Below are 13,038 nucleotides of genomic sequence, written 5' to 3'. Positions count from 1 at the left end.
TCTGCCCCTCCTATACATGCTGTCTCTCTCTCTCAAATAAATAATAAATAAAATATAAAAAAAAGAAAAGAAAAGAAAATGTCTCCAGATGTTTCCAAATGTCTCCTGGGGGTGAAGGTCATCCCCACACTATGCTCACTGCCTGGACAGAAAGCCAACAGCCTACTACGCGTGTACCTGTTTTCTTTCCTTTCTGTTCATTTTCTCTCTTTTTCCATTCATCTTTCTTTCCTTTCCTCCATTTGACTCCTTTTTACTCCTCCTTTTATTCTTCTCCTTTTCTCTTTTCTGTCTCTAATACATGTGACCTAGTTTTGCCATCATCTACACCACTGGCCCTTGGAAGTCAGAGAAAAGCTTACTCTGGGCCTCAATGAACACCCATAGACCAGCTGTCAGGCTAAAGAGACAGTTCTGAAGTCAAAGTGGGACTCAAAGCCTACTTCTGTCATTTACCCATTTTATGACAGTTTGGGAAGGTTGCTAAATCTCTTTGGGCTTTGGTTTCCTCATCTGAAAACTGGAGTAATAATGCCTTTTTCATAGGGCTTGGTAAGAGTAAATTAAGTTAGCTCAAGTGCTTAGTGTGCTTAGCTCAAGGCAGGGGACACGGTGAGGTTTCAATCGGTGGCAGCTATTATTGAGTAATACTAGGTTACTAGAAGGAGGCTGTGCTTTGATCACAGTGAAGAAATTTAAGAGTGGAGAGGTCATAATAGAAATTGAAACATTATTATTGTCAGCCATCAAATACATAGAATCTAATCAGTCTAAAGAAAATAAATGTTAAGGGCAAAGTTAATGATGGTTATCCTTTGAGTCTTTCTGCCCAGTTAAATCCACAAATTGATAATTTAATTGAAGTGTCTGTAATGTGACCATTTCATAGAGGAAAAAGCTGCATTTATTCTCAAATGTAAGCTGGTGTTACTTGAATTTATTAATACTAATCCTTCCAAAAGCAATTGTTCTCTTCTTCTTTTGAAGAAAAAAATAAGCGTTGTCTGGGAACAATAGTTGAACTAACCAAATTATGTTCAGAGAAAATTTTTGAAACACCCAGATTCCAAAAGCCTAGAGCTAGTATGCTTCTACCCTTCAGATAGATCTAATATGGCTGGGAAGGCCTTAGACCTCTTGTGTCTGTAGCTGGTCAGTTTGTTCTTTGGAGTCGCTTGAGCAAAAGGCCACTTTGCATCATCACATTCTATAAAATTGTGTTTCTCATTTTCTGGTACTGTCCTCATAACTAGATCTGAAATGAAAGGTATTTGCAAAAATAACATCAAGCTCTCTGATTTAAAAAAAAAAAAAAAAGAGCCATTGCCCCATGATACCACATTAAGAATAAACAATGGTCAGACTCGTATTACAGTTGTGAAAATCAGAAGGGTGACTGCCAGGTAAAGCTGTAAGTCCTGAGACAGATCCTTTTTAGCATTTCCACGTATCTGACTAGTTGCTGCCTCATCCGGCTGGTTCCAGGAGCTGTCATTCAACCTGCCATCACACTCACAGAATCTCACTCCAAGATGCTGAGACCCGGGGAGGGAAGAAGACCAACCAAAGCCAGAGGATACATTGGTGTCCAGACCAAGACTTGCCCCCTCATCGGTACACAATCCAATGCTTTTTGTTTTCCAAGGGTCAAGGGCTAAAAGCTATGAAGGTAATAGAGATGTGGCCCTAAAGATAGGCTTCCTCAGGTGAGTGCATTAATCAAGACCTGGAGACACTCAGGATGAAGCTTTATGGGACAAAGTCACCCCCTGGTAGAATACGGAAGTTGCTCCTATTAAGAAATGGAAAAGGGGCACTTGTGTGGCTCAGTCGGTAAAGCGTCTGCTTTCCGCTCGGATCAAGATCCCGGGGTCCTGGGATGGAGCCCCGCATCGAGCTCCCGGCTCAGTGGGAAACCTGCTTCTCCCTCTCCCTCTGCTGCTCCCCCTGCTTATGCTCTCTCTCTCTCGCTCGCTGTCAAATAAATAAATAAATAAAATCTTTAAAAAAAAAAAGATATGGAAGAGTTTGGGATCTTAGCACCTGATAGGGAACAAATAGACACTCCCCCACACACATACACACACATGCATTTCATTTACTAATCACTAATCATGATTTTTGTTTAAAATTAAACAAAACTCTTAAGCAAAAAAGTAAAATTTGTCAAAAATAGGGCACCTAAATACTAGATAGAATGTGATAAGTTTGGGGTGCCTGGGTGGCTCAGTTGGTTAAATGTCTGCCTTCAGCTCAGGTCATGATCCCAGGGTCCTGGGATCAAGCCCCATGTTGGGCTTCCTGCTTTGCGGGAGTCTGCTTCTCCCTCCCCCTGCCACTCCCCCTGCTCATGCTCTCTCTCTCCGTGTCAAATAAATAAATAAAATCTTTTAAAAAAAAAAAAAAAAGAATGTGATAAGTTACTTAGAAACTTTAACTTAGAAACAAAATACCACTAAATACATGTAGTTTCATAGTCAAGATCACAAACTCCTCATCCCATAATATTTCGTTTTCTTTACTAAGACAGAAAACGTTCTAAGCTATTTCCTTCTTTGATGTATGTTCATATCTACTTAATGCATTGCAAAGAAAATAGGCCCTGAATACATATTTTTTGAAAGGATGAGCCCTAGAAAGTCATCAAATGGCTTCAGAAGCTGCAAATATGACCTCACTAGAGTCCCCATTTCAATTCCCTGGAAGATTTCAGGTAGTTTTCATGATGAAAAGTCCATATTTCACATTTTGACCAAAATTCTGAAGGAAATCAGAGAAAGAGGACTAAAACCTGCCCGTTCTTGGGGCGCCTGGGTGGCCCAGTCAGTTAAGCACCTGCCTTCGCTCAGGTCATGATCTCAGGGTCCTGGGATCAAGCCCCACCTCAGGCTCACCAATCCATGGGGAATCTACTTCTCCCTCTCCTCTGACCCTCCCCTCCCAATGCTCTCTCTCTCTTCTCTCAAATAAATAAATAAAGTTAAATAAACAAATAAATAAATAAAATAGAAACTGCCCATTCTTAATTAGGTCTTAAAACATTTTTTTTATTCTTTGTTTAGTTCATAATGCTGGAGTTAATAAAAATATTTTACAATACAGCAGGAAAAGAACATGCTTCATAATTTCTTCATAAGTAATAGTGAAAGTTTTATTAAGAATCTTCACATTCCCAAAAAAAAAAAAAAAAAAAAAGAATCTTCACATTCCTCTACAGTTAAGGAAAGTCTTGGAAAGGATTGCTTTTCTATTTGTTGTGTGCTTATTAAATCACCTAAAGATTTTTTGTTTTTATTGTTGTTTTTAAATTATTTACTCTTTTAATATACCTTTCTGTGAATTAAGATGACACAGTGTTCCTGTTATACGGAGAGCAAAAAGATTTGCTTATACAAAAAAACCCAGAAATAAAAGTTACTGTACATTGTTTAGAACAACAAACCTATAATACCTTAAAGATTTTTGAAAATTGCTCAAAGGAAGTCTGGCTTGGAGTGTGATCATTGGATAAATCTTCTGCAAAGGATTTATTTCTTTTAGGGATCAAATAAATGTTCGCAAAAATGATTGCAAACAAATGCCTAAAAGGCCCTTTATCCATACTCCAAATAAATAAATTTCTTTTTTTTCATTCTATAAAACTACCCACAGAAATTCTATTAAATATGGGGGAAAAGTGATAATGACAGAAGCAAAACAATCAGAGACTGACAGACCAATAAGGCTATTGAGTATAATTACTGTGATGTTATTCCTACTAATAGAAATCAGATAACATATGCAGTACATGGAAACATGGGCTCAGTAAATGTGTCCAATTCCCCAATCAGATAATACTTATATAGATGCAGAAACAATGAGATCTTCCACATATACATCTCAATGCTAGTCCTTTACAATTATTAATCTGCTAAACTCAAAATTCAGCATCCAGCTGAGCACGTGGAGTAGAATCACAATATGGTGGCCTTGTAAAGGACCTCCCGCCCAGACTTAAGCAGGCAGACCTCCTGCCCAGCGCTACCGCATCCCTGACAGAGGTCATCCGGCCTCTGTTCAAATTCTGTAGGGATTGGCAGTTCAAAACAATCAAAGCTGTTTTGTCCAGTACATCCAATTTTTAGAAAAATGTTTTTTTCTCACACTGAGGTAAATCAACCTCCTGGGGTAACATCCCTCTACTGATCTTTGTTCTGTATCTTTAGAGGAAGAGAATTATTTCACCTAAAATGTGTTGAGCACGTTAGGGCCAGCCACTTTGCTATATGCTGGCTACAGGGCGATGAACAAAACAAATACCAACTTTTTTCTCCATCCACTCCTTCTTCCCCAAGACCAACCCCAGATATTGGAAGACAGAGTTCACATCCCTACATTTTCTCTGGTCTAGGATGACTATCCCAGTTTTCTCAACTCTTTGTCCTTTGACATGGCTTCCGAGACTTTTAAAAATCTGATTGCTTTCTTTTAGAGAGCTTTCGGTTTATCAATGACAATCTCAAGGCAGGCCACTTGAGCTGAACACAGTGCCTAAAAATGCAGTTTGTCCAGTATATAGGACTATGGGATTGCAACTTCTCCAGAACTGAACACAGGAACTTTATTAACATAACCTGGGAGGTCACTCACTATCCACGTTCACCAGTCTCAATACATTGTTGGATAGAATCCTGAAGTGATTATTGTGTTCCAGATACCATAAAGACCCTGAGCAGTGGAAAACTATAGGTGTTTTCCTTTTCCTTCCATTCTTTCTTCTTTCTTTCTTTCGTCTTTCTTTCTTTCTTCTTTCTTCTTTCTTCCTTCCTTTCTTTGTATTTTGTTGTTGTTGTTGTTGTTGTTGTTGTTGTTTCGAGGTTGGGAAGGAGCAGGGAAAAAGGAAGAGAGAGAGTCTCAAGCAGCCTCCATGCCCAACGGCCTGTGTGGAGTCTGATGCAGGACTCAATTTCACAACCCTGAAACCATGACCTGAGCTGGGATCAAGAGTCGGACACTTAACCGACTGAGCCACCCAGGTGCCCCAACTGTAGGTATTTTATTATCTTCCTCTGTCAGTCTCTGATTCTCCCCTTCACACTTACATATTTGGTACTTTTGTGTTTGTTAAAATTATAGATTTGGGGATTTGTTCCAGAGTATTATCTTGTTGAAATGTTTTAATTCCTTATCCCATAATCCAGTGTATTGACTGTTCTCCCCAATGTTTAATACCTGAAAAATAAAGAACACATCTTCTGTTTCATCTTCTGATTCACCAATTTAAAAAAAATATATTAGAATAAGACTAAGGACAAAGTCCCACAGAAACTATTGAAACTACTGCCTCAATTTGGTTTCCATCAATCAATCAATCACTTTGGGAGAGAATTATTCAAATAGCTGTAAATCTATGATGATAACAGTAGATAGAACATACCAAGTGGTTTCCTTAAGCTGGAGGCCATGATACATATTTTATACGTATTATCTCATTTAATCATCATGACAACCTCATACATTGGTTATTGCTATGTACAAGTTTCACATAATTATAAGTCTCCTAATTGTAAATATGTTTCAAATGTTTCATATAAGGAAATTGAGGCTGAGGGAGGTTAAGTAATTTTCCTACTATCCAAGAAAGTAAGTGGCAGATCTGGAATTCACACACATCTGTCCCACTCCAAAAGCTCATGTCTGTAGTCAAAAGACAGAACTGCTTCCAAATACCATGTCATCACTCAACTCAGATGTGGGAGCCAATGAGAAATTCTTGACATGTCTCTGTGAGCTCCAGATACATTATGTTCCTGATATTTATATAACAAAAGGCAATGGGACAATCTGTTCTTCCTGAATCTATGTTGATTCCTAGGGATTTCCTCTTTCCCTTCCAGAGTATGTGACTAACCACTCTGAGAGCCTAAACTATCATTTTTCTGGCTAAACAATAGCACGAGTCCCTACCTGTGGTTTTCTCTCTTTCTGAAAAATGAAGTGTTTTCCAGCCTCTGCTATTAGCCATTGCTTCCCTTTTGCATATTTTATCAAATGTTACTGGCCATAATTTCAAGATCAAAACCACAAACTCTTTTAGTACATTAGGATGTAATTCTTCTACACTTAGATGCTTGACCTCTTTCAAAGTGCCAATTAGGTACTATTAAAATTACATCCTCTTCCTAGAGCTGTATTCTTATCCTTTCTTTGTCTGCTTTCTTCTCAGATGATATTCCTAAAAACTGTGTGTGTGTGTGTGTGTGTGTGTGTGTGTGTGTGTGTGTGATTAGTATTTATCAAAAGATCGGGGTCAATTCTCTTAAACTTTCCCCTAGAGAGTCCCAGAGAGTTGAGATTTTGCTGTAACATGTTCAAAAAGGAACACTTTCATTTTAAACTTTTCTTTAATTACTATTTGATGTTTTCATAAATCTCATAAAGTCCATTCCTAAGGAAGAAAATTGGGTTATCACCCAGTAAATCTGCTTCTTTTATAGATAAGAAAACTGAGATCTGGAAAGGTCAAAGGACATGCCCATGGTGGCATATCTGATAAGTGGAAGAAACATCTTATGTTAAGGGAGTAAAAAGTCATAAAATGAATATCATTTTTTATTTTTATCAAAATGCATAAATGTGAATTTTAGCCAGTAGTTCCATGGTAATGTTAATTTCTCCCAAATGTCCCTTGTACTTAAGAGACATTTCAGTCCTGATGTTATACATTGTATGTGTTTATTCATGCTTTAAAGGTTATATTTCTGCTCTACATCTTCCCACGTCTTTATTTGCAAATTTTTACTTACAGATATGTATTGGTCTATTGGTTGCATTTTGAAACCAAATTGTTTAGTGTTCTCACCCTTTGAGATTGTTCCTTCTTAAAGCAATAATATGGAAAATGTCCACAATGATGGAAATACCTGTCCTCCCGCATTAGTCACGCCAGGGAAAGCGCACACCTCTCACATTTTGTATATGAAATATCCCTTAGTCTTGGGAACAACTGTGCTGTGGCTGTTTGCATCATTTACTCCAACTCCGCATCTTCCATTTCTTAACCTCTTTATCTCCAGGAGATAGAAATTTGAAAATTGTCCCGTTGGCAACTTCATACCCCCGTAATTAAACAGAAAAGCCTAAGGACTTCAGAGCATCTAAAATATGTGATAAAATTACTACTGCTCCTCAAAAGTCCAAAAGAAAGTAGGAATTTCTACAGTCACAGTGATTTTCATTCTTACAAGTGATTTCAACTAAATATCACTTTACAAATTCACAAGTGCACAACAGTTTTAATATTGCAGTTAAAATAATAAATGCTATTTCCTTTCCAATGTTTGCCTCACTCTATATAATCACGAAGAGTCAATAGTCACTTTGTATAGTCACGAAGAGATAATATTGTCTTCGTTTAATTTTTTTAAATGCTCCTGTGGAAGAACTAGCTCCTCCTATTTTGCTTCCTCAAACCTAGACCACTGCAACCTATGTGGTAGCAAAGCCTTGTATATCCAAGGACAGGTGCTTGAACTGTGTTTTCACACATTTGACAGTAATTTTTCCAAATTGATGTTAAAAATATATGATCAAGGGGCACCTGGGTGGCTCAGTCGGTTAAGCGTCTGCCTTTGGCTCAGGTCATGATCCCAGGGTCCTGGGATGGAGCCCCACATTGGGCTCCTTGCTCAGCAGGGGTCTGCTTCTCCCTCTCCCTCTGCTGCTCCCCCTGCTTGTGCTCTCTCTCTCTGTCAAATAAATAAAATATTTAATATATATATATATATATACATAGGTGATCAAGATTCTCAAAAAAATATGATCATGAGAAAGCTTCAAGATAGAAACGTGTTAGAAAAATAGAGTCAGGCTGTCACCAATAAAAACTGCAGCTGTCATGTCTTATTAACCAACTTGGTGGAGAATTAATGGTTCTGATGGGTGAGAGGTGAGAGTGGAATCTGCGCATGTCAGAGTAAGTCAGTGCTCCTTTTCTCTCCTCCTTTGCCTGTTTGTAAATCCAGGACAACAACAACTCTGGAAAAACTTAATCCAAAAATACTATCATCTTAATTTCAGAAGGAAGGGAGGAACGAAGGAAGACAGCCTCATGGTGCTGTGAGGAAAGTGCTCAGTACATAGAGGACGTAAATTGGTATTTCCACCCCCAATTTCCAACCGGGACCTTACCCGAGGCCCTGGCACCTAGACTGAGAAGGGTCAGGGTCTTGACTTGGCACAATAATCCTAAGTCTTGGCTTTTTCCATTTTATTATTCTTGTGTTAGTGGATGATTAAAAAAAAAAAAGGAAACCCAGGTGGTCCATGTAATGTGTAAAAGAAAAGGTAGTCCATCAGGCAGTTAGCTTCAAAGCGAGATAGTTTATAAACCTGAAATCCTAGGTGCTAAGGTGAAGAATAGGAGAAAGAAGGAAGTCTGAGAAAATTAGTTAATTCATAATTAGATTTTTAGAAAAAAGGAGACATGAGAGTGCTAGTAGTTGATCTTGAATTAATATAATGTTATTTTTCAGTAACACTTTTTATGAGACATTATAAACCTACTCGAAAACCACCAGCAGAGGGCTCTATCCTAGGTGCATTAGCTTTCAATTACTGCCGCCTACGTTTACCAGAAAATACTCCCTCCATTTGAGACTGAGAAAAGGAGGGCATTATTAAATCTCCTCTCCGCTCTTATAAACTGAACTAAATATAAGTGAAAGGGGGAAATACGAATATAACTATCTTGAATGTCTCCAGCAAGCTTTTTACCTAGGCGACTGGGTGCGTGCCCTGAAATAGAAATATAGGCACAAGGCAGGACGAAACGAAAAGTGAAATGGTGAAAATGCATATTTTACTCGTTTATCTTCCTTTTCAAACCAAAGTTTGTTTAGCCTTTACGTTTGCTTTGTTTTGCATTTATTAAGTGCTCCCGGGGATCTTTTCCTACATCATGTGATTGGAGGTTAAAGCGAAATGCCTAAGAGCAAAGCAAAGCAGGCTCAAGTAAGGAAAATTTTCTCAGTAGAGATTGAGTTTTTATTTGTACATTTTTGAGACTTTTGAACCTTTTAGATCTTGAAATAATCGCTTCAAAAATTAGTAGATATAATAAGAATTGAACTTTTAAAACGCTTTTAGCGATAACAGGTTTTCAAGAGTGGAAAGAAATCGCTAAAAAATAAATAGAGCGGCCGTGCAGGATTTGCTTGCATAAAATCCCGACAGAGGGCGCTGTTGCCCGTTCGATGACTGAGCGTAGGCCTCCCAAGGAAAGATTTCCCTTGCAATTTCTAGGATTTTTTTGAATAATGCCCATGTTGAAAAACTGACGCGGGTTTTAATTATCGTTATGTACTTCTTTGCATATCTCTTTATATATGTGTATATATTTTTAAATTTATACTTCGTTCTTAATAAAACCAGATTGTTTTTTTCAGTTTTCCTAAATAATTTATATAAATTTTAACCAAATATTTCAACATGTTTCTAATCTTAAAAATACCTGATATTAGAAAAAAATTCAATTACATATGCAAATTTTTAAATTATACATATACAATGCTATAAAATAGCTATGCTAATAATATATTTTAAATAGTTTTACATATAAAAGTATCTTCATGGGTTTTTTTTCTTGCTTTAAGCTTTAGAGTTTATTTATTTTAGACTAATCAATGATATACCAGAACGATTTAAAAGATTTTAGAGGAAAAAAATTTTTTCAAATGCTTTTTATTTGGGTTGGAGTGATCTTTAGATTTAAAAAGATAATGGAGTTATTGACTTGAAAGGAAGAAGACAATTATTCTCATTAATAAATTTGTGTCTAGAGCATCTGAATTTCCAAGCCTATAATATCTGCCACTGATTTTAATTCTGGAAAGGGTGGGAAGGAATGGTAAAACCGGTACCAAGTCCTACCACACAATGAAATTAGAAAGAATGCCTTCCTATGTCCAAACAAGCTCTGGGGGCAAAGAAGAAATCTTTGCTCACGCTCCCAGTGGGAAATCTGTATAGATTTTGTATGGTTTAAGATGTTAATATTTAAAGTAGAGGAAAAGAAGGAAGGAGGGATAACAGGATGGAAGGAAGAAAAGAAGGAGGGAGAGAGGAAGGGCAGCAGGGAGGGAGAAAAGGAAAGGTGAAACATGAAAATTACAAATGGAAATGAAGAAAAAAGGGTTTATTCCTGAAGTTCTTTCTGAAGCACCTTTGCACCTTTTTTTGTATTCCTTTTATTGGACTTATCGTTAAGAAATCAAATCAAAAGCCTGCAGAATTTTTCGGTCTGCATTATATGAAGCTTCTCCTTGGTTTTTATCGAGTCCACCGCGGTTGTCCGGAGCCCTCTCCTGGAAGAGCGTCCGTCGCGGCGCGCACAAGGCAGCGCTCAGCAGTCGTGAGATTCACAGACAATCGCCCTTTGCAGATTCACTCTTATCAGGTTTAATAACTTCCACCCCAAATTGCCCCGGTCACTCCTCATTCCCTCCTGTCATTTATTTTCTGCCCCAGGGGCAGAGATCCTCCACTGGATTTCCCTTCTGGCTGTGGGAATCCTCCCGTACCCTGAAAGGGAGTAGAAAAATAGAGGGGGTGGGAAAAAGAGGAATGAGGTTGAGTATTCACTTTGTGATGAAATTCAGAAACCCTGTGCCTTAAAGGGCGCCCATTTTCAAGGTTTGGTTAACTTTGTTATTGTTGTTGTTTATGTGTTCCTTTTTGGAAAAAAAAAAAACCTACACAATTCACCTCCCTAAGGAAAAAAAAAATACACTAAAAACAAAAAAAAATCCGTACATACTAAAATATTTTTCACTATCTCTTTGAAGAACATTTTGCTTAAATCTTCCAAAGGTTCAGGTGAACATTTCTTGACTGTCCATGATTAAAACCACTTAAAAGTTATAGACAACAGATGCAAATATAATGTCCTATGCCTCTGCAAAGAATTAACAGTGTGCGAATGTGTGCTCCCAACATCTGAAAAAAAAAAAAAACCACTTCATAATATGGAGCCTCTAGCCAAGGCACAAGGAATTCGTTGAAAATGCACACAAACAACCCTTAAAACGACAAACAAGACAGACTGAGGTGCTCATACAGTATTTAAGTTTCCAAATGTGTAGGGCAAAATGACCAAAAAATATTAGAAATGGTCACTGTGGTGAGCTGGCTTTTGTTGTTGTTGTTCTACACTGATAGAGGTACAGTTAAAAAAAAAAAAAAAGTTTGTAGACACTGATACAGAGAGATTGCCCTAAAAAATCCCCAAATCCGGCTTTCAAAATACCCTCCTGCTGAACACACATGAATAGAAGCTTTTGTGTATAAAAATCTCAGTAATGGTCCCCCTTTTAAAATCTACATAGAAAATGGGGGACTGTTGGCCCCCTGGTTTCTCATTATGAATTGTGAAGACTTTAGTCAGTGGCTACAATGATTCATCATTTTCCATACAGAGGTTTTTAAATGTGTATATTTATATTAATCACACTGAACAACTATCTCTCCTTTAAATGGATGTTTAGAGCCTGTAGACTCTGCGTGACCCAGGGGTGCTTATATAACTCAATGTGGGTGTCTGGGTGTAAATACGTGTTTATGATTTTTATAATATATATGTCTGTGGGTTGCATCTAACTCCTGTGTGTGTAATAATGTTTTTCTCTCTGCTGAGGCTTACTTCTCCAGCCTATTGTTTGAGACAACAGATATAAGTTGCGATGGGAGAGGAGCGTCGGATTTGGTGTGTATCCCCCATTTCCAATTATAGATGGATCATTACAGACAGCGGAGTCCTGAGAAGCCAGACATCTGCTCCTCACATGAATGCACTCACCTCCTAGAGACCAGGCTGCCATCATGCTCTGGAAGCTCGTGGAGAATGTCAAGTACGAAGATATCTATGAGGTGAGCCGACACCCCCAGATGCATCTTAGAGCTTTGCAGATAGAGAATTTGAGCTTCTTGACACCCCAACTGATATATATTTTTCAGCTATTTAGTCGTAGATTTCAGGCCGGTTTTCTCAGCTTTCTCTAACTTTTAGAAAAGCTGGCTGGGGGGAGACGTCGCGATTCGGAAAAAGAACTTTAAGGTTGAAATCTGGCTACTTTAAGTTAGGAGATTTTTTCTCTCTCTCTTTCTCTCTTTTTCTTTTATTTTTCTTTCTCTCTTCCTCGCCCCCACCCCCCCTTAAGGTTCTGATGGGAAATGTGGTGCTACTGAATGTGGGCAGAGAAAATAGAGACTGATAAAGGCAGAGGCTCTCCTCGTTTTGAGTATGGGAGAGAATTAGATTTTCAAGCCTCATTCGTAACAGACTCAGGCTTTTAATTTTTATTTTCAATAATATTTCTGAAATCAATAACAAACGGATCCAAGTAGAGGACGGAAAATTAGGAGGAGGGAAGTAGATAGAGGGCTAGATTGGTGTAGATAGAGCACAAGCCAAGGAGCCCTAGCAGATCTCTTTTTTTCTTTTTTCTTCTTTTTTCTTGTGTTTTGCTTTTTTGAGAGTCAGTGCGTCCAACCACCCCATGTTTGGGCATTTTTAACTCAATGTTCTGCCCTTGTTCAGTGCGCACTGCTCTCCAACGCTGGGGTTAGCGCAACTCTTCCTCGGGCTGGAGAAGTTGCCCGCCGCCCAGCGGGGCCGTAGCCCCGCTCGCCGCTGCCCTCCGCGGTCTGGGGCGCCGACTGATGCGGCGGCGGGGCGGCTCCGGGGCTCGCGGGCGAGGCGGGCGTCCGGGCGGGACACGCGGCGGGACGGGGAGGGGACGGCGGCGGAGGCCCGCGGAACTTCGCTCGGAGCGGAATGGCCTCGCAGACCCGGACTTAGGTGCCAGGGGAAGAGGGAATAGAAGGCTGGAGGAGACGTCGAGGGAGGGAGGACAGAAAGAAAAGCTTCGAGGAAAGGCGCGGCAGAATTATGGCGGGGGGAAGGTCGAAGCTGGCGAGCCGGGCGACGGAGACTGGAAAGCGGAAAAGTTGGAGAGAGGAGGGAGGACGGGAAGCAAAGTCCCGGGCGAGGAGCGCGAGTAG

General features: G+C 39.1%; 1 protein-coding gene across 7 annotated transcripts in view; it reads left to right on the top strand.

The window, feature by feature from the left end:
- The first annotated feature begins 11,533 nt into the window (after positions 1-11,533).
- TFAP2B (transcription factor AP-2 beta) overlaps positions 11,534-13,038 on the top strand; it is a 28,092-nt gene continuing 26,587 nt past the window's right edge. For 3 of the 7 annotated variants that reach the window (XM_078055252.1, XM_078055249.1, XM_036106043.2), the window contains exon 1: positions 11,574-11,904. In XM_078055252.1, the coding sequence (XP_077911378.1) occupies positions 11,824-11,904 (81 nt within the window). In that variant the 5' untranslated portion in view covers positions 11,574-11,823. The other 4 variants (XM_078055251.1, XM_078055250.1, XM_036106046.2 and 1 more) reach the window with 4 other exon arrangements.

Source organism: Halichoerus grypus, chromosome 9 (assembly GCF_964656455.1).
Source record: "Halichoerus grypus chromosome 9, mHalGry1.hap1.1, whole genome shotgun sequence".
In the NCBI taxonomy this organism is placed as follows: Eukaryota; Metazoa; Chordata; class Mammalia; order Carnivora; family Phocidae; genus Halichoerus; species Halichoerus grypus.
Note: the sequence above shows the minus strand (reverse complement) of the source record. Positions and strands in the feature narration are given on the sequence as shown.